Genomic DNA, 22,505 nt, shown 5'->3' on the forward strand with positions numbered 1-22,505 from the left:
CGTCTGCCAAGGCCGATGCCCAATGGCATAGTACAGAGCATGTCAAATCCAAAACACCAAATATCAGTAAAAAAAGGACTCCAAAACCTAAAATAAAATTGTCGGAGGAGAAGCGTAAACTTGCCAATATGCCATTTACCACACGGAGTGGCAAGGAACGGCTGAGGCCCTGGCCTATGTTCATGGCTAGTGGTTCAGCTTCACATGAGGATGGAGGCACTCAGCCTCTCGCTAGAAAAATGAAAAGACTCAAGCTGGCAAAAGCAGTAGCACCGCAAAGAACTGTGCGTTCTTCGAAATCCCAAATCCACAAGGAGAGTCCAATTGTGTCGGTTGCGATGCCTGACCTTCCCAACACTGGACGTGAAGAGCATGCGCCTTCCACCATTTGCACGCCCCCTGCAAGTGCTGGAAGGAGCACCCGCAGTCCAGTTCCTGATAGTCAGATTGAAGATGTCAGTGTTGAAGTACACCAGGATGAGGAGGATATGGGTGTTGCTGGCGCTGGGGAGGAAATTGACCAGGAGGATTCTGATGGTGAGGTGGTTTGTTTAAGTCAGGCACCCGGGGAGACACCTGTTGTCCGTGGGAGGAATATGGCCGTTGACATGCCTGGTGAAAATACCAAAAAATCAGCTCTTCGGTGTGGAAGTATTTCACCAGAAATGCGGACAACATTTGTCAAGCCGTGTGTTCCCTTTGTCAAGCTGTAATAAGTAGGGGTAAGGACGTTAACCACCTCGGAACATCCTCCCTTATACGTCACCTGCAGCGCATTCATAATAAGTCAGTGACAAGTTCAAAAACTTTGGCCGACAGCGGAAGCAGTCCACTGACCAGTAAATCCCTTCCTCTTGTAACCAAGCTCACGCAAACCACCCCACCAACTCCCTCAGTGTCAATTTCCTCCTTCCCCAGGAATGCCAATAGTCCTGCAGGCCATGTCACTGGCAATTCTGACGAGTCCTCTCCTGCCTGGGATTCCTCCGATGCATCCTTGCGTGTAACGCCTACTGCTGCTGGCGCTGCTGTTGTTGCTGCTGGGAGTCGATGGTCATCCCAGAGGGGAAGTCGTAAGCCCACTTGTACTACTTCCAGTAAGCAATTGACTGTCCAACAGTCCTTTGCGAGGAAGATGAAATATCACAGCAGTCATCCTGCTGCAAAGCGGATAACTGAGGCCTTGACAACTATGTTGGTGTTAGACGTGCGTCCGGTATCCGCCGTTAGTTCACAGGGAACTAGACAATTTATTGAGGCAGTGTGCCCCCGTTACCAAATACCATCTAGGTTCCACTTCTCTAGGCAGGCGATACCGAGAATGTACACGGACGTCAGAAAAAGACTCACCAGTGTCCTAAAAAATGCAGTTGTACCCAATGTCCACTTAACCACGGACATGTGGACAAGTGGAGCAGGGCAGGGTCAGGACTATATGACTGTGACAGCCCACTGGGTAGATGTATGGACTCCCGCCGCAAGAACAGCAGCGGCGGCACCAGTAGCAGCATCTCGCAAACGCCAACTCTTTCCTAGGCAGGCTACGCTTTGTATCACCGCTTTCCAGAATACGCACACAGCTGAAAACCTCTTACGGCAACTGAGGAAGATCATCGCGGAATGGCTTACCCCAATTGGACTCTCCTGTGGATTTGTGGCATCGGACAACGCCAGCAATATTGTGTGTGCATTAAATATGGGCAAATTCCAGCACGTCCCATGTTTTGCACATACCTTGAATTTGGTGGTGCAGAATTTTTTAAAAAACGACAGGGGCGTGCAAGAGATGCTGTCGGTGGCCAGAAGAATTGCGGGACACTTTCGGCATACAGGCACCACGTACAGAAGACTGGAGCACCACCAAAAACTACTGAACCTGCCCTGCCATCATCTGAAGCAAGAAGTGGTAACGAGGTGGAATTCAACCCTCTATATGCTTCAGAGGTTGGAGGAGCAGCAAAAGGCCATTCAAGCCTATACAATTGAGCACGATATAGGAGGTGGAATGCACCTGTCTCAAGTGCAGTGGAGAATGATTTCAACGTTGTGCAAGGTTCTGATGCCCTTTGAACTTGCCACACGTGAAGTCAGTTCAGACACTGCCAGCCTGAGTCAGGTCATTCCCCTCATCAGGCTTTTGCAGAAGAAGCTGGAGACATTGAAGGAGGAGCTAACACGGAGCGATTCCGCTAGGCATGTGGGACTTGTGGATGGAGCCCTTAATTCGCTTAACAAGGATTCACGGGTGGTCAATCTGTTGAAATCAGAGCACTACATTTTGGCCACCGTGCTCGATCCTAGATTTAAAACCTACCTTGGATCTCTCTTTCCGGCAGACACAAGTCTGCTGGGGTTCAAAGACCTGCTGGTGACAAAATTGTCAAGTCAAGCGGAACGCGACCTGTCAACATCTCCTCCTTCACATTCTCCCGCAACTGGGGGTGCGAGGAAAAGGCTCAGAATTCCGAGCCCACCCGCTGGCGGTGATGCAGGGCAGTCTGGAGCGACTGCTGATGCTGACATCTGGTCCGGACTGAAGGACCTGACAACGATTACGGACATGTCGTCTACTGTCACTGCATATGATTCTCTCAACATTGAAAGAATGGTGGAGGATTATATGAGTGACCGCATCCAAGTAGGCACGTCACACAGTCCGTACTTATACTGGCAGGAAAAAGAGGCAATTTGGAGGCCCTTGCACAAACTGGCTTTATTCTACCTAAGTTGCCCTCCCACAAGTGTGTACTCCGAAAGAGTGTTTAGTGCCGCCGCTCACCTTGTCAGCAATCGGCGTACGAGGTTACATCCAGAAAATGTGGAGAAGATGATGTTCATTAAAATGAATTATAATCAATTCCTCCGCGGAGACATTGACCAGCAGCAATTGCCTCCACAAAGTACACAGGGAGCTGAGATGGTGGATTCCAGTGGGGACGAATTGATAATCTGTGAGGAGGGGGATGTACACGGTGATATATCGGAGGATGATGATGAGGTGGACATCTTGCCTCTGTAGAGCCAGTTTGTGCAAGGAGAGATTAATTGCTTCTTTTTTGGGGGGGGTCCAAACCAACCCGTCATATCAGTCACAGTCGTGTGGCAGACCCTGTCACTGAAATGATGGGTTGGTTAAAGTGTGCATGTCCTGTTTATACAACATAAGGGTGGGTGGGAGGGCCCAAGGACAATTCCATCTTGCACCTCTTTTTTCTTTTATTTTTCTTTGCGTCATGTGCTGTTTGGGGAGGGTTTTTTGGAAGGGCCATCCTGCGTGACACTGCAATGCCACTCCTAGATGGGCCCGGTGTTTGTGTCGGCCACTAGGGTCGCTTATCTTACTCACACAGTCAGCTACCTCATTGCGCCTCTTTTTTTCTTTGCGTCATGTGCTGTTTAGGGAGGGTTTTTTGGAAGGGACATCCTGCGTGACACTGCAGTGCCACTCCTAGATGGGCCCGGTGTTTGTGTCGGCCACTAGGGTCGCTTATCTTACTCACACAGTCAGCTACCTCATTGCACCTCTTTTTTTCTTTGCGTCATGTGCTGTTTGGGGAGGGTTTTTTGGAAGGGCCATCCTGCGTGACACTGCAGTGCCACTCCTAGATGGGCCCGGTGTTTGTGTCGGCCACTAGGGTCGCTTATCTTACTCACACAGTCAGCTACCTCATTGCGCCTCTTTTTTTCTTTGCGTCATGTGCTGTTTGGGGAGGGTTTTTTGGAAGGGCCATCCTGCGTGACACTGCAGTGCCACTCCTAGATGGGCCCGGTGTTTGTGTCGGCCACTAGGGTCGCTTATCTTACTCACACAGTCAGCTACCTCATTGCGCCTCTTTTTTTCTTTGCGTCGTGTGCTGTTTGGGGAGGGTTTTTTGGAAGGGCCATCCTGCGTGACACTGCAGTGCCACTCCTAGATGGGCCCGGTGTTTGTGTCGGCCACTAGGGTCGCTTATCTTACTCACACAGTCAGCTACCTCATTGCGCCTCTTTTTTTCTTTGCGTCATGTGCTGTTTGGGGAGGGTTTTTTGGAAGGGACATCCTGCGTGACACTGCAGTGCCACTCCTAGATGGGCCCGGTGTTTGTGTCGGCCACTAGGGTCGCTTATCTTACTCACACAGCGACCTCGGTGCAAATTTTAGGACTAAAAATAATATTGTGAGGTGTGAGGTATTCAGAATAGACTGAAAATGAGTGTAAATTATGGTTTTTGAGGTTAATAATACTTTGGGATCAAAATGACCCCCAAATTCTATGATTTAAGCTGTTTTTTAGGGTTTTTTGAAAAAAACACCCGAATCCAAAACACACCCGAATCCGACAAAAAAAATTCGGTGAGGTTTTGCCAAAACGCGGTCGAACCCAAAACACGGCCGCGGAACCGAACCCAAAACCAAAACACAAAACCCGAAAAATTTCCGGCGCTCATCTCTAATCTTTATATGACATGGTACGTAACAGTGATTCATAGAAACACTGTAATTCAACATTTTGGATGCAGATACAGTTGTGGTTGCACACAGAATATAGGCATGTCGCATACAGTAGCGGATCTTGCCACGGGCAAACAGGACTTTTGCCCGAGGCGCCGCCTTCCGGAGGGCGCCGCACCATGGCAAGATCCGCTACTGTGCTACTGTGTCCCCCGCTGTGTCCGCTGTGTCCCCCGCTGTGAAGGGAACTAGACGCTACCCCGTCTAGTTTCCCTTCGTGGAGAGGACCTTTGCTGTGCGGTGCGCGATGACGTCATCGCGCACCACACAGCATTGTGGGACTGACACAGACGCTAGGGGTCATAATTGACCTCTAGTGTCTATTTATGCTGTGCTATGGGAGAGACGTCATGACATCTCTCCCATAGATCCGAGGAGGAGAGAGGCGCCGGTGGAGGTCTGCAGCAGTCAGGAGTCAGGAGCGGGGAAAGTAAGTATTATTTTTATTTTTTGTGTGTAAGAGGCTCTACTCTACAGGGGGCACAAATGGGGGCACAACTCTACAGGGGGCGTAACTGACCACGCTCCCTGTATGAAGCCACGCCCCTATTTTCCGCCCGGGGCGCCAAAAGGGCTAGAACCAGCCCTGGTCGCATAGCATTTTAATCAGCAGAGTCTGCTTGTGTGTCCTATTCGCATAGCAACAGTTTCCCAGTTATTTCTTTTAAATGAAAACAGTTCTGTATCAATCCACCTGATCCTGGACCCTGTCCAACCAATCCTCACATCTATCCGCTGTCAATACCAGCACATAGTTTTCCTCAAAATTACTCAGGGCACTCCTGACCTTTTTCAATTTGATCCCCGCCTCCTCTGTTACCAAAACAATATATATAGATATATATATAATCTCTCTCTCTCTCTCTCTATATATATATATATATATATATATATATATATCAGTGGCGTGCGGTGCGGTCAGTGGCTGGGGAGGCACAAGCAGCTAACATCCCCCCCATAGAGGGGAAAAAAAGCGTAGCCCCCCCCCCCTTTATTTGTAAAACCAGCACCAGGCAGAACTAGCCAGGGGGGGTAATGCCATAGCAAGGGAGACACTCGGTATGGGGTCCTCCTGCCATAGCATTAATCTACCCCCCCCCAAGCTAGTCAGCCCAGGGCTGGAATTCCTCGGAAGTGGGGACCCCAAAAAATAAACATGGGGTCCCCTCCCGAGCAATAACCAGCACTGGGCTGATAGCCCGGTGCTATGCCCCGCACCCCTGGTGGCGGTGGGTGCGGGGTTCATTGTTAAAATTGTTCTTTACAGGTGGCCTACAGATCCCAGCAAGCCTGCCCCAGCATGCTGGCACTTGGAGAATCACAAGTGCCAGCATGCCCGGACATAATGGGCCCGCTGGCACCTGTAGTCCGCCTGTAAAGAATAGTAATATTGTTCTTTACAGGTGGCCTACAGGTCCCAGCAAGCCTGCCCCAGCATGCTGGCACTTGGAGAACCACAAGTGCCAGCATGCCTGGACATAAATGGCCTGCTGGCACCTGTTGCCCACCTGTAAAGAAAATATTAAAATAAAAACACCACACAGTCTTAAAAAATAAGTTTTATTGCACAGGGTCTTCACCTGGGGGCGGCGGCCTTTAAGCTCTTTTGCATGGCCGCCGCTTCCCCAGGGCTTCAGGCGTCTTCACCTGGGGGGGGCGCCACCTCCCCAGGGCTTCCAGCGTCTTCCTCTGAAGTCTTCACCTGGGAGGCGGCGGCCTTAAAGCTCTTTTGCATGGCCGCCGCCTTCCCCAGGGCTTCCAGCGTCTTCACCTGGTGGGCGGCGGCTGCTAAGCTCTTTTGCATAGCCGCCGCCCATCCAGGACTTCCGGCGTCTTCAACCTTCAGGAGCTCTTCTCCGCTCCTCCTCCGCCGTCGGACTGACAGCCGCTCCCTCGCGCTGACTTATATAAGTCAGCCAGAGGGGGCGGAGCGATGACGCGGCAAGCCGTGATTGGCTCGCGGCGGCCATCTTCAATTTCAAAAATGACGCTGAGGCGCCATTTTTGAAATGGGTTACCGCTCCGCTGCTCAAACTCTGCACCGCCGCCCGCACTCACGCCGCCCGCACCGCCGCAACCACGCTGCCCACACCGCCGCCCGCACCAACGCCGCCCACAACAGTGACTGACAGGGGACGTGCTTTCATAGGTTGAAAGCACGTCCCTGTGTGAAAGCGGCACCTCTAATGGTGCCGCTTTCCCATGATTTTTCAATGGGCTTTTAAATTAATGCCCATTGCTAGGCCCCGCCCCCCGCTCCCATACTTTTCCCTATCTGACAGGGAGGCACCACGATCGGTGCCTCCCAAACACTTTACACACTCACAGGACTGGGATGATTAGGATAATATAAAGCAAATACTTATGACACAGAATATGTGTCATAAGTATCTTCTTTATATTATTTTAATCAGTAATGACAGGGGAGGCACTGCCTCCCCTGCCTCCCCTGACTGCACGTCCCTGATATATATATATATATATATATATATATATATACATACACAGTACGCATGGATTGGAGGGTAGGCGGCACTCATGAGGCTTAAACAGACATATAGTGACCACTTCCTCAAGGTCCCCGAAACGTTAACTTGGAATAAAGAACTGTTTGGTTAACTATATGCCGGTTTAAGCCTCATGAGTGCTCCTACCCTCCAATCCATGCATGTATAGGGGTGCAATCCCCTAAGGAGGGCACCTGAGCAAGGTAACACCTGGATAGGTACTGGCGTGCCAGGGCAGTCGGTTGCACATAAATATATATATATATATATCCCCAAAACAGCGGCCCCCGACTGCATAATGTGTGGAAAAACTATTTTAAAAAAGTATACTAGAAGTGTGTGAGTAGCTTCCAGTATACTTTTTTATCGTTTTTCCTGCATATTTTGCCTTTTTGTAATCTTGCAAACTGCAGGGGAAAAAAATAATAATTCTATAGGATGCTGGGGACACCAATAGAACCATGGGGTATAGACGGGATCCGCAGGAGACATGGGCACTTTAAGACTTTCAAAAAGGGGTGTGCACTGGCTCCTCCCTCTATGCCCTTCCTCCAGACTCCAGTTATAGGAACTGTGCCCAGGGAGACGGACATATTTTGAGGAAAGGATTTATTGTTAAACTAAGGTGAGATTCACCAGCACAAACCTCAAGCATGCCGCACAACGTGGCAAACAACAGAACACACGCCAACGGCATGAACGATTTCAGCAACAGGCTGACAATAAACGTAACACAACATGCGTGTAACCACACTAATAACTGCAGATACAGTACACACTGGGACGAGCGCCCAGCATCCTCTACGGACTAAGAGAAAAGGATTTACCGGTAGGTATTAAAATCCTATTTTCTCATAAGTCCTAGAGGATGCTGGGGACACCAATAGAACCATGGGGTTATACCAAAGCTCTAAAATGAGCGGAAGAGTGCGGATGACTCTGCAGCACCGATTGACCAAACTTGAGGTCATCATCGGCCAGGATATCATACTTATAAAACTTCGCAAAAGTGTTTGAACCCGACCAAGTAGCAGCTCGGCAAAGTTGTAATGCAGAGACCCCTCGGGCAGCCGCCCAGGACGAGCCCACCTTTCTAGTAGAATGGGCCTTTACTGATTTCGGCAACGGTAATCCGGCTGTGGAATGAGCATGCTGAATCGTGTTACAGATCCAGCGTGCAATGGTCTGTTTGGAAGCAGGACACCCAATCTTGTCGGGAGCATACAGGACAAACAGAGCCTCGGTTTTCCTAATCTGAGCCTATCTGGCGACATAGATTTTCAGAGCTCTGACCACAACCAAAGACTTTGACTCAACGAAAGCGTCAGTAGCCACTGGCACCACAATAGGTAGATTCATGTGGAAAGATGAAACCACCATCGGCAGAAAATGCTGACGAGTCCTCAAGTCTGCTCTATCTTCATGAAAGATTAAATAAGGACTCTTGTGAGATAAGGCTGCTAATTCAGACATCCGCTTTGCGGATGCCAAACCCAACAGGATGACCACTTTCCAAGTGATGAACCTCAACTCCACCTTTGGTAAAGGTTCTGAACAAACCAATGTGATTGAAGGGACTGCAACACCACGTTAAGAGGCACAAATGGAGGTTGGATGTGCAACACACCTTTCACGAACGTCTGAACTTCTGGAAGGGAGGCCAATTGTTTTTGAAAGAAAACCGATAAGGCTGAAATCTGTACCTTAATTGAGCCCAACGTTAGGCCCGCATCCACACCTGCTTGTAGAAAATGGAGGAAACGTCCTAGCTGAAACTCTTCCGCAGGAGCCTTCTTGGATTCGCACCAAGACACATATTTTCTCCAAATACGGTGGTAATGTTTCGACGTAACTCCCTTCCTGGCCTGAAGAAGTGTGGGAATGACTTCACTGGGAATACCCTTTTGTGCTAGAATTTGGCGTTCAACCGCCATGCCATCAAACGCAACCGCGGTAAGTCTTGGTATACACACGGCCCCTGCTGTAACAGGTCCTCGCGTAGAGGAAGAGGCAAGGGATCTCCTATGAGTAATTCCTGAAGATCTGGATACCAAGCCCTCCTTGGCCAGTCCGGGGCAATGAAGATCGCTTGAACCTTTGTTCTTCTTCTGATCTTTAGAACTTTTGGAATGAGAGGAAGTGGAGGGAATACATACACCGACTGAAACACCCATGGTGCCACCAGTGCATCCACTGCTATTGCTTGAGTGTCTCTCGACCTGGAGCAATATCTCTGAAGCTTCTTGTTGAGACGCGATGCCATCATGTCTATTTGAGGAATTCCCCAATGACTTGTCACTTCTGTGAAGACCTCTTGATGGAGGCCCCACTCTCCTGGATGGAGATCGTGTCTGCTGAGGAAGTCTGCTTCCCAGTTATCCACTCCTGGACTGAAGATCGCTGACAGAGCGCTTGTATGCTTTTCCGCCCAGCGGAGAACCTTTTATGGCTTCTGCCATTGACGCTCTGCTTTTTGTTCCGCCCTGGCGGTTTATGTACACTACTGCTGTTACATTGTCTGACTGTATCAGTACGGGCAGACTGCGAAGAAGATGTTCCGCTTGTAGAAGGCCATTGTAAATGGCTCTTAACTCCAGAACATTTATGTGGAGACAAGTTTCCTGGCTTGACCATCTTCCTTGGAAGTTTTCCCCCTGTGTGAATGCTCCCCAGCCTCAGAGACTTGCATCCATGGTTACTAGGATCCAGTCCTGGATCCCGAACCTGCGCCCTTCTAGGAGGTGAGAGCTGTGCAGCCACCACAGGACTGAGATTCTGGTCTTGGAAGACTTATCCTTCGGTGCATGTGTGGTATCCCACAGAACTTACAGGACTCATGCTCCCTTCAACTGGCATGTAACTTGCCTTATTGTACCAGGTGATCCACGTAGGACCCTGTGAGAACCTGTGTAGCCCAGACTTTTTGCCAAAAAGGACAACTGTATACTCTGGGCTGCATATAAACAGAGACATAACCTGCAGTTTTACCCTTTCCCTCCTTTTTCTTGGAGCCTAGCAACAGTGGATGGTGTGATGGAGGACACAGCCCACACCTCTCATCTGATTGGCCAATCCCTAGAGAGAGAGCCCAGAGGGAAGGTGGAGTGATGGAGAGATTGGTGTGAGGACTGAGGAGTGCTGTAAGCAGGGACAGCAGAGAGCACAGCAGACCATGCAGTGGGATCCTGAGTGAGAATGGCAGTGAGTTGCAGAGTCTGAGTTCCTGTGTGTCAGTTCCAGAGTGTCCTGTCAGCACTAGTATCATTGTGCAAGTCCCAGCAGCAACAGCAAGGGACTCCTCTGGAGGAGAGAGGGAGTGAGATCAGTGAGGTTTCTTCAGTAACAGCTCACTGCCCATATAAGAACAGAGGAAGTAGCAGCTACAGAGAAAGCCCTAAGAGGGAGAAATCCATGCAGAGACAGTGCTGTGGATACAGAAGCCAGAGACAGCACTGAAAGGTAACTCCATCCTCAGGGAGGATTCTGTACAAGTAAACAGGGTCCCTGCTCACACACTGTCTACAAACATTGCAGCTGGCACTACTTACATTAAATGACCTAAGTCTTAGTAGAAAGGACAGCACACACAGTGCTAGTGCCACCGATGCTTATCTGGCGGTCCTTACAGACGAGTGACATTGTACATCAGATGAACTGTGACAGCCAGGTTACAGTGCAAAGGAGGCCTGAACAGAACTACCCAGAGTGACTGGGAAAGGCAGTGGATCAGTTTTCCCTCAGTGTGGCCACAGAGAGGACAGGCCTTTACTTACACTACAGGGACATGTCTAAGAAAGACTAAATATATATATGCATATATATCCACTTGTGGACACACTCTAAAGGGGGTTACAGACCTGTGCACAGGCGGAAGAACATAAGTTGTACTAATACTTGCTTCTGAATACATGGGATACTCAATAAGGGTAATCAGATAATTGTAACTGGTAACAAACTGATTTTTTTATGCATGCATATTTTGATGGTAACGGCTTGAATATTTAAGTTAAGGTTTGAATAGTATAATAAGTCAATATAACCAATTCAGGTAAACATGCATAACTGCTGAGAAGGACGGCGATGGGATATGCAACACCTGAATAATTAAACAGTCTATGACAGTGTTGGCATAATCTACGGTGTAAAGACCAACTGCTTATTATCTGTACTTGATAATTTACTGTAAAGTATTACTATTGTTCAAGTTGTTTGATTTTCCCACTGCCTTTAATAAACCGAAATTGAGTTGAGACTGCTCCCTGAATAATCCCCTTGTGCAGACCTATATTCCTTACCTCTCCGAAGTATCCTGAACGAACCTCCATCTTAAGTTGGTATCCCGGTACACAGATACTGTAAAGCGGACATAATCACCAGGTAAAAGATCATCTACTCACCCAATAACATTGTCCTTTATTTGCCCGGGTATCACACATGTGCAGGTGGGATCCGGACCACTTGTCCAACAGGTCCCACTGAAACACTCTGGCATGAAATCTGCCAAACTGAATGGCCTCGTAGGCCGCAACCATCTTCCCCAGCAACCGAGTGCATTGATAGATTGACACTCTTGCTGGTTTCAGAATTTGTTTGACCATTCTCTGGATTTCCAGAGCCTTTTCCACTGGAAGAAAAACTCTCTGTAGTTCTGTGTCTAGTATCATTCCTAAAAATGACAACCTCGTCGCCGGAATCAACTGTGATTTCGGCAAGTTTAGGAGCCAACCATGTTGTTGAAGAACTGCCAGGGACAGTGCAACGTTTTTCACCAACTGATCGCTGGATTCACCTTAATCAGGAGATCATACAAGTACGGGATAATTGTGATTCCTTGCTTGCGAAGAATAACCATCATTTCCGCCATTACTTTGGTGAAAATCCTCGGAGCCGTGGACAGACCAAACGGCAACGTCTGAAATTGGTAATGACAATCCTGAATTGCAAACCTCAGGTAAGCCTGATGCGGAGGATAGATGGGAACATGTAAGTAGGCATCTTTTATGTCCACCGACACCATAAAATCCCCTTCCTCCAGACTGGAGATCCTTGCTCGGAGAGACTCCATCTTGAATTTGAATTTTTTTAGGTAGAAGAGTGATTTCAGGTTTAGGATTTGTCTGACCGAGCCATCCGACTTCGGGACCACAAACAGGCTTGAATAAAAGCCTTCTCCCTGTTGTGACTGGGGAACCCTGACGATGACCTGATTTTGACACAACTTTTGTATTGCGTCGCAAACTACCTTCTTGTCCGGAAGAGAAGCTGGTAAGGCCGATTTGAAAAATCGGCGAGGGGGAACGTCTTGAAACTCCAGTTTGTACCCTTGGGATACTATTTGTAAAGCCCATGGGTCCAGATCCAAACGAACCCAGAACTGACTGAAGAGTTTGAGACGTGCCCCCACCGGTGCGGACTCCCGCAGAGGAGCCCCAGCGTCATGCGCTGGATTTGGCAAAAGTCGGGGAGGACTTCTGCTCCTGGGATCCCGCCACGGCTGGTGATCTTTTACCCCTTCCTCTAGTAGCAAGGAAGGAAGAACCTCACCCTTTCTTGTATTTATTGGGCCGAAAGGACTGCATCTGATAGTGGTGTGTTTTCTTTTGTTGTGAAGGCACATAAGGCAAAAATGATGACTTACCTGCGGTAGCCGTAGATACCAAATCAGCGAGGAAGTCACCAAACAAGACATCACCTTTATATGGTAGAGATTCCATATTTTTCTTGGAGTCAGCATCAGCATTCCATTGATGAATCCATAATGCTCTCCTAGCTGAGACTGCCATGGCATTGGCCTTTGATCCCAAAAGGCCAATATCTCTCGCAGTTTCCTTTAGGTAAGCTGCAGCGTCCTTGATATAACCCAGCGTCAAGAGGATGCTATCCCTATCTAGGGTATCTATATCAGATGACAAGTTATCTGCCCAATTTTCGATAGCACTACTCACCCACGCAGATGCTATGACCGGTCTGAGTAGCGTACCTGTGGTCGTATAAATGGATTTTAACGTATTTTCCTGCTTACGATCCGCAGGGTCTTTAAGGGCTGCCGTGCCAGGTGACGGAAGAGCCACCTTTTTTGACAAACGCGATAGGGCCTTGTCTACAATGGGGGGTGACTCCGACTTTTCCCTATCCCCAGAGGGAAACGGATAAGCCACCGGAATCCTTTTGGGAATCTGAAACTTTCTATCAGGGCTTTCCCAGACTTTTTCAAATAGAGCGTTCAATTCATGAGAGGGAGGAAACGCTATCTCAGGTTTCTTTTCCTTATACATACAGACCCTTTTATCAGGAATAGCAGGGTCCTCAGTGATACAGTATGTAATACCTCTTTAACAGCCACAATCATGTACTGAATGCTCTTTGCCAATTTTGGATCTAATCTGGAATCGCTATAGTCGACACTGGAATCAGTGTCCGTGTCGGTATCAGTGTCTGCCAACTGGGCAAACGTACGTTTCTGTGACCCCGAGGGGACCTGGACTTGTAATAACATATCCTCCCCAGATTTCTTCCATGCCTGTGTCTGAGACTCAGACTTGTCTAATCTCTTACTAATACGAGCCACATTAGCATTCAAAGCATTCAACACATTTACCCAATCAGGAGTCGGCGGTGCCGACATGGTCACCCCTGCCGCCTTTTGTGTCTCTAATACAGCCTCCTCCTGTGAAGAGCACTCAGCCTCAGACATGCCGACACACGTGTAATAAACACCCACAGACACACTGGGCTTATAGGGGACAGACCCACAGGAAATTCTTGTAATAACTGATTATACTGGCGGGTGTTGGGACAGTGCCTTGGCACTAATGTCCCTTCTTGCCAGTGTATGCTGAGGATTTTCAGCTGCCCAGGGTGCCCCCCCCCCCCCGCGCCCTGCACCCAGTAGTGCTTTGTGTGCTTTGTGTGTGTGGGGGGGAGCCCGGCACGCAGCGTCCGTTCGTTGCGCGGTACCTCACCTAAGTCTTCTACTCACCTGTCTTCTGACTTCTGGCTCTGTAAGGGGGTGACGGCTGGCTGCGGGAATGAGCATCTAGGCGTACCCAGCGATCAGCACCCTCAGGAGCTAATGGTGTCCTGTAGCCAGAAGCAGAGCCATTAACTCACTGGAAGTTGGTCATACTTCTCTCCCCTAAGTCCCACGAAGCAGGGAGACTGTTGCCAGCAGCCTTCCTGAACATAAAAAAACTAACAATAAGTCTTTTTTCAGAGAAACTCAGTAGAGCTCCCCTGCAGTGCGTCCAGTCTCACTGGGCACAATTCTAAAACTGGAGTCTGGAGGAGGGACATAGAGGGAGGAGCCAGTGCACACCCCTTTTTGAAAGTCTTAAAGCGGCAGAGAGGCGATGCCTTTGTATTTGAGGAGTAACTCCCGGCCAGCGCAGCTCCTGCGGCTGGCCGGGAGTTGCTTGTCGCTCCCGCTGGCCGCAGCGGATGCGTGACAAGTCACGCAGCCGCCACGGCCCGCCCCCCCAACGCCCCCCCCCCCTGCGTTAGCCGGACAGCTCCCCCTAAACGGAGGCTTAACGCCGCCGTTCAGCACCCTCCTGCCTAGCGAGCGCACTTCCGACCCAATCGCTGCACTGCGACAAACTGCAGCGAGCGATTGGGTCGGAATGACCCCCTATGCCTGGTGAAAAAAATTGGGGGACCACACTGAAGATACCTTTGATAGGAGCAACAGCACATATCCTATTGTGAGACAGGGTATGCAGTGCACTTACTTGGACCATACTGTAAAGATACCTCGATGTGTATTTCACCCACCTTTATTTTGTGAGTTCAGGGTACGATATATGTGGTTTCAGCTTTCTCTGTAACATAACCCTTTACACTTTGCACCTGTGATTAAATATCTCACTATGGGGGTGGTCATTCTGACCCGATCGCACGCTGCAGTTTATTGCAGCGGTGCGATCGGGTCAGAACTGCGCATGCGTCGGTGCCGCAGTGCGCCGGTGCATGCCAGGCGGCCAAAGGCCATCGGGCCGCTACAATCGCCTTTGCGGTCGCTGGGCAGGGGGGGCGGAACGTCTGCGTTTGGCCGTCGTTTTGTGGGCGCCCACGAAACGACGGCCAAACGCAGGGGCGGGCTGCACACTGCGGGCCGGGAAGCGATGAGTAGCTCCCGGCCAGCACGCTAAAGCTGCGCTGGTCGGGAGCTACTCTTGAAGTGCAAAAGCATTGCCGCTGTGCGATGCCTTTGCACTTCTGCGCGCGGGGGAGGGGGGGTGGGAACTGACATACGGGGCGGGATAGCCCTGTGCTGGGCGTCCCCCCGCATGTCAGTGTGAATGATCGTAGCTGTGCTAAATTGAGCACAGCTACGATCATCTCGGAATGACCCCCTATACCTGGAGAGAAGTAGAGGATCCTTTAAAGATACCTTTACATGCATATAATAACCTGAACCAGAGTTATTGGGGTACGCATATTTTTATTTTATTGCACGCCGGAGAGAATAAAGTGGATCCAGGATATACTCCACTATACAAGCAGAAGAACCGACTATAGATTGGGAAAACAATCGGACTCTGTCACACTTTAAGGAACGTATTGCATTTATTCAATACATTTATATTGTATTGAGTATTTGTGCAGTGTCCTCTACCTGCCAACCAAGAGAAGCTCATCTTATTTAAGTTATTACAGTTTTAATTTTTTTTGTACTTGTAAAATATATGGATTCCAATGTAGATCACTAATGCTATACCCCTATTTCCACTTGAATTATTGTTTTCAAATATTGCCTGGCTGACATGATGGATTCACAGCAGGGACGTGCGATGAGGTAAATGGCTCAGGAGGCACTGGCTAGCACTAGAGCCAGATTTACACACAATATATGATCCCAGGGATTCATGTGGGCATTATACACAGGTGATGCATTATAAACGCCTGGACATTTGGTGAGTTTTGATCAGAGATGTACGGAAAAGATAAGTAGGTGAGGCACTGCATCACCTGCCATAGACTTTTTACTCCAGAAGTTTGGCTATAAAAAAATGATTAGAATAATGCAGAGAAGATATTTCAAACATATTCTTTGTATTTTTCATATACTTTATGGGGTATATTCAATTCCTGTCGGATCCTCTCAGACAGTCAAAACTCTGGCACAAACGTTAGTATGACAGGAAAGGCTCTGCCTCACCTGACCGCACGAAACTGATTCACAGAGTTGGAGTCAGTAGTGTGGGGTTAGAGAATCGGGGTCCTAGTGGAAAAAGTGGTGGAGCATCGGAGAGTTACAACTGCATCAATATACCTGCCAAAAACCTTTCCTTTTTATGAAAAAGAAATTGAACATTACTACAGTTTAAGAATAAAGTGTCTGCATATGGTAATACCAGAAGAAGGTGTACTGCCTCGATGCTTAATAATTCCTATTAATATATAGAAATCCCATTAATATATAGAACATATTCAAATCAAGCCTTTTAACTGGCAATAATACCTGTTTTGTTATTATGCAGAAGACTGTTGATAAATCAGGCTCTGAGATCTATTCATTAAGCTATCTTTTAGGAATGGGCCTCTGCTCAAGTGCTGTGTGATTGCAGCCCAGGATAATATTTTCCAGGCAGTCCCTGCATGCAGTGCAACATGCTTTGTTTGGCTGCGAATTTTGCGCTATGGCTGAATTTTCATGAAACTCTAAATCAGGGGTGGGGAACCTCCGGCATGCGGGCCGTATAAGGCCCGCAAAGCCGTTTGTTTTCCGGCCCGTTGCTGTGTGTCAGCAAGACACGCTGCCCCTCAGTCCAGCAGCGGTGTGTCTCAGCTGTCAGGGCAGGGAGGAGAGCGCAGCTATGTCCGGCGGCAGCGGCGGGTAGGATTTCAAAGCAGCTACCGGTTCGTAAGCCAATCAGAGCTCGCGGACCGGCAGCCAATCAGGAGCTGCTGCTCCTGATTGGCTGCACTCTCCCCACTGACAAACAGCAGCAGCGGTAAGCAGCACAGTGTGGTGGGGGGCATGTGTGGAGCAATGTGTATCTGGCACTGTGGGGCAATGTGTATCTGGCACTGTTGGGGCATTTGTGTATCTGGCACTGTGACGGCATATGTGTATCTGGCACTGCACTGGCATATGTGTACCTGGCACTGCAGTATTGGGGGCATATGTGTATCACGTCCCATTTTAATTGGACACACCCATTTTTTTGCACGCGCGCCTTCAGCGTGCGCACTCAGTACCACTAAGGAGCATAACTACTGGGGGAATAACTATGGGGGCCATAACTACTGGGGGGCAGGCTAATTTTTAAGTTGATCATTTTTGTATGGCCCCCGAAGGATTTTATAAATATCCAAATGGCCCTTGGTAGAAAAAAGGTTCCCCACCCCTGCTCTAAATCAACCATGTAAATGTGAAAACATGTTTAACCACTAGTTACCCAAATACTTCAAAATAAATACTTCTTTTTTTCTTATATGTTGAAAATTTAAATACACTACAGTAGTATTAATCACATAATTGATTACCTGGTTGATCAATTTATTTAAGGCAACCTGGCGTCCATGTATCGATGCTTCATGTATTAGAGTCCAGTCTGAACTAAAGTCTGTATGATGGAAGAAAATACACAGTGACATTTCCATTCAAAATACTGCATTCACATATACAAATAATATTCGTTAATTAGGCATACTGGGGCAGATTTATTAAGCTCGGTGAAGTGATAAAGTGGAAGGTGATAAAGGACCAGCCAATCAGATCCTAACTGCCATGTCACAGGCTGGGTTTGAAAAATGACAGTTAGAAGCTGACTGGCTGGTCCTTTATCACCTTCCACTTTATCACTTCACCGAGCTTAATAAATCTGTCCCCCTGTACCTATCTCACTAGCAGAGTATTAGACTAATTGAGGGCATAATCAGCAAAGATTTGACAATAACTTAAGCACCTTTAAGAACCCCAGGTTGAGAATTGTCACAGGGCACATGCAAGAATTTTCGCAGTCGTCATATTTTTCAATCTCAAACATGACTTGAGACTGTATGAGACTAGGGGGCTGAAACGTCTGAAACCAGTAAGGGCGTGGTGTGCGCATGTAATCACAGAGTGTGACTAAAATAATAAAATAAAAAAATGCAAACACAGCCCCCTGGAGTGGTCCGACTTGTGTGTGCTAGCCTCTGGCCATTGTGTAAGTGTAAAGTTGATAGTGATGACTGCGTGTGATTGATGGAAAAAGGTTAAAACCAGCGGCGGATCCTACTTACATTTAGTAGAGCAGCTGCCGCTACCTACATGCCCGGAGAGGAGATAGACAACTGCCGGGGTCCCAGCACCTGTGCAATGGATCCCGCAGGTGCTGGGACCGATGCACGCGCAGATGCCGCAGTGCAACTGCACATAAGCAAATCTCCGGCTTCTATGGACTGCATTGGCTGCATGGAAGTCAATTTGGGCTGCGCCAAAGGAAAACAGCTCTCTGCTATTCGCAGCCATGTCTGGCAGTCACAGAAGGAAGAATCCCTTCCCAATGTGACTGCCTTGTGTGTCTGTTACTGGCATGTAGGACTTCCAATAGGAAGTCACTGCCAGTCACAGTGAAGCCAGTGCAGTCACTGACCACATCTAGCTCACTGACACAGAGGTGTGGCGGATTTTACCTGGGGGGCTGCAGTCCTGCAGCCCAAATGTAAAGCCACCACTTGTTAAAGCATACCCATTTATGTAGAACCTCTAAAACTGATGCATAAATATATAGAATGCTGCATACTATGCAGATGGAGACGTGTGCACATATATTGTAAAGTGTTATGTACATTTCCTATTTGCATGTGCTACTATTCGCATTTTGCTGCACTCAAGTCACTGCAGCACTTATTATCTGCTGTCTGTAAACTGTAACGCAATTGTGTAATGTTATTTTACATGTTTTGCGAATGCACACAGAAACCACACCTCCAGTAGCAATCCAGTCTCAGCTAGGTATGAGAGGGAGAGAGAGCCACAACCAAGGGGAAGGGGTCGCAGCTCCAGATTTGCAAATGTGTCTCAGCAATTAAGTCCCATTATTTAATATCTAAAACTCAACTTTTATTAGTGCTAAAAATAATGATATATCAGTGAAAGATTAAAATGTAAAACTAAGACATGCATACATAAGATACAGGACCCTCAGGTATGTGTCCTGCAATTGGCAGCCAAGACTTTTGTTTGTTTCTCGAATGAATAAGAAGTTTTTGTATGAACCCCAAATTACCAGTATTTCTAGATTTTCCAGAAAGATTTCCAATGAGGGTAATTATTTCCAGAAACTGAGAGAAAAACATGAAGGTAGAAAAACTGTTAAAGATAGAACCCTTCCCAGTTCTTCCATGTCTGCCCTTACCAGCACCATTATCACACAAATGGGGATATGTATTAAAGCTTGGAGAAAGATAAAGTGGAGAAGTTGCCCAAATTAACCAATCAGCTTCTGTTTTTTATTTAGCAGAGTCTTTGAATTGACAGTTTAAAGTTGATTGGTTGCTTCAGGCAACTTATCCACTTTATATCTATCCAAGGATTGATACATCTCACTTAAAGGAGGATTTATTGAGTTGTGACCAGTCATTCACTGACCTCTTTCTGTATTTCTAATAGCTGGCTGACTATGGCAGGTAGAGTGATGTCCAGGAGGGTAACAAGCTACAGGTTGGGTCACATGGGCATACAACACCCCACCCCCCAGTGATGTCCCACATTTTCCTTTGTCACTAGGTCACCTCCACCAAGATATTGTCCTGGGCAGGGTTGGACTGGCCCACAGAGATCCAGGGGAAACCACTGGTGGGCCCCACTGCCTGGGGCCCCCATTCCTTTCTCTCGGGATAAGGTTCCAGATTGTGCACTTGAATCATACATATGTTACATTATACTGCACAGGACTATGGTGCATTCCTGTTATTAATCTGGTACAATATTATGCATGCGCTAGAAGTATTTACAATATATATTTATCAAGGGGCCCAGACTATGCACTCTCTATCACTCAAAGCCTCTAGGCATAGGCCCCTATCACTGCATTCCACCAGTGGACCCTTCATGCCCCAGTCAGACACTGGTCCTGGGAGAGGATTATCTCCTCTCAATAAGAAAGAGGACTTTGGAAGGAGATTATACAGAGATTTGGCAAGTAAGCACGCAGACACAAAGGGAGATAAATCTAACATTTGTAAATGATAAAAGTCAGTAAATGCCCATACCAACAAGTTGACTTCTTTACCGGGTACACACTGAAACAATGTATACCCACGCGATATGATGGCCAGCAGTCCGACATACTGTATCGTTACCACAGTGCACCTAAGAACAATGTAATGAAGGACGGAACGATCCTTCATTCCATCCTTCATTACACTGCATGCCGCTACATGCGATACTGTCTGGTTGGCCATGCAGCCCAGCTGACTGGACAACATCACATGTGACTACGAGAGCGCACATGCGCACAGATTGCACATACACAGTGTACGATCTGGCCAATATGTCTTTCCAATTTGGCCGGAAACTACTTATCTGGCCATGATCGCTCCAGTGTGTATCTAGCACAGCCTGTAAAACGACAGAATCACTGGTTGCTGTGGGCAGCTTCTCCACTTTATCTCTCTCAAAGGTTTGACACATCTCCCCCTAACAACGCAAAAGAATATTTTCAGACATTTTCCATCACTATTTACATTAGACTAATATCAAGTGAAAATGAAAAATAAAGGGTCAGGGTCCCTTTAACATTTATCCCTCTGATCACGATGGGTACACACAGGCTAGTAAAGGCCCTGGGATATAGAAGTAGATACAGTATTAAACTTGTTTCTAACCTATTTGCAAACAAAAGATTTCAGCAAATGTATCAGTTATTTTTTAATACTTGTACTCACAGCCAGGAATATTACTTGGCAGCCAGCATGTAGCAGTTAACCCTTGCTTTTTATTTAAATATCTAGAGAAATAAAATGAAAAACTTTATTTGCCAAGCATTGCTGTATAAATTATGGAATAGAATAAAATTACTAAGTGGATATTACCTTTACCTCAGTATTATACTGTACAAAATGGCTAAAATAATGATGAATGTAGTCTTTGGAAACATTCAGCTTAATTATGATGGAAACGTTGAACACTACAGCTATATCCATGACTGACAGCTTGGGACGACGTATTACTGAAACTTGTACTTTCAGCAAGTTTTCCCGTGTGAGATGTCCTTAGTGTAGAGGTTCCCAAACTGTGTGCCGTGGCTCCCTTGGGTGCCTCGGGACACTTGCAGGGGTGCCCTGGGTTGGTGGTACAGGACCAATTCAAATTATTCATGGTCAATATAATAGGCAAAACCAGTGTTGGTGGCTGCCAGTCATAAAATATGTGGCCAAACAGAAGCAAATCCTCACCACACAACTGACCCTTAGGATGACATATAAACACAATCTACTTAATGTAATATTTCTTTCTAAATTTCTCAATAAGAAATTTTTGGCCTAGGGGTGCCGTGAAAAAAATTCTGATATTCTAGGGCGCCGTGATTCAAAAAAGTTTGGAAACCACTGCCTTAGTGGCTTCAGAGCAATAGATCTATAGTCAGAAGATCTACAAATATTAGGTCAACACCATATGGTCGACAGTGAAAGGGTCGACATGGTCATTAGGTTGACCTATGAAAGGTCAACACAGGAAAATGTTGACCAGTTCAAAAAGTTGACACGTGAAAAGGTCGACATGGAAAATGGTCAACACATGAAAAGTCAACACAAAATATTAGCATTTTTTGTTAGCGCTTTTGCTGTCTGAGGGCGTGGACCCCCAATTAGTGCACCTCGTCCCCTTGCATGTTTGGGCAGGTTACAATTCCCAATCGTAGTCCATGTGGATGGAAAAGTATGAAAAAGTTGAAAAAAAGTGACAAAAATAAAAAAATAACTAATTTTAACCATATGTGTTTCTACCATTGGCATATCGACCATTTGAATCAGTTGACCTTTTGTACCTGTCAACCATAAGAACTGTTGACCTTTCATAGGTTGACCTAATGACCACGTTGACCTTTTGACCAAATGGTATCGACCTATTGACTGTCTAACTAGACACTGTAGATCTATTGACCACATAACGTCCATAGTAGTGGGCAAAGAACATTATAGTTGTTGTATTTGAGCTAAATCCATCCTAATTTTTTTTCCGTAGAACGTGAAGACATTTATATATGGATGTAGTTTTATCAGCATTTGGGCTTTAACTAATGTGTATAGAGATTGTACCCAACAAGAGATGCCTATTTCAAACTCTCTTCAACCACTTGTTCTGTCGTAATGCATCATCCCCAGATGCTTATACACTAGTAAGTACACTGAAGTACAGTAGTCACTGCTTGCAGGTCTTCTGTAAATTGGGACGGATTGAATGTCTATGAAAGAGTTGGCACCTGCTGGCACTAAAGCCAGTCCCTGTAATTAATAGACACTGCACATTCAGAATCTTGACCAAATATGACAATACGTGATTGGGTAGTCAC

At 47.2% G+C, this 22,505-nt stretch overlaps 1 protein-coding gene across 2 annotated transcripts in view; it reads right to left on the reverse strand.

The window, feature by feature from the left end:
* The window catches only part of ASB9 (ankyrin repeat and SOCS box containing 9), a 156,266-nt gene that overhangs the window by 81,129 nt on the left and 52,632 nt on the right, over positions 1–22,505 (reverse strand). For both annotated transcript variants that reach the window (XM_063955785.1, XM_063955786.1), the window contains exon 3: positions 17,488–17,567. In XM_063955785.1, the coding sequence (XP_063811855.1) occupies positions 17,488–17,567 (80 nt within the window). The remainder of the gene's footprint in view (positions 1–17,487; positions 17,568–22,505) is intronic.

Source organism: Pseudophryne corroboree, chromosome 2, assembly GCF_028390025.1.
Source record: "Pseudophryne corroboree isolate aPseCor3 chromosome 2, aPseCor3.hap2, whole genome shotgun sequence".
NCBI lineage: Eukaryota > Metazoa > Chordata > Amphibia > Anura > Myobatrachidae > Pseudophryne > Pseudophryne corroboree.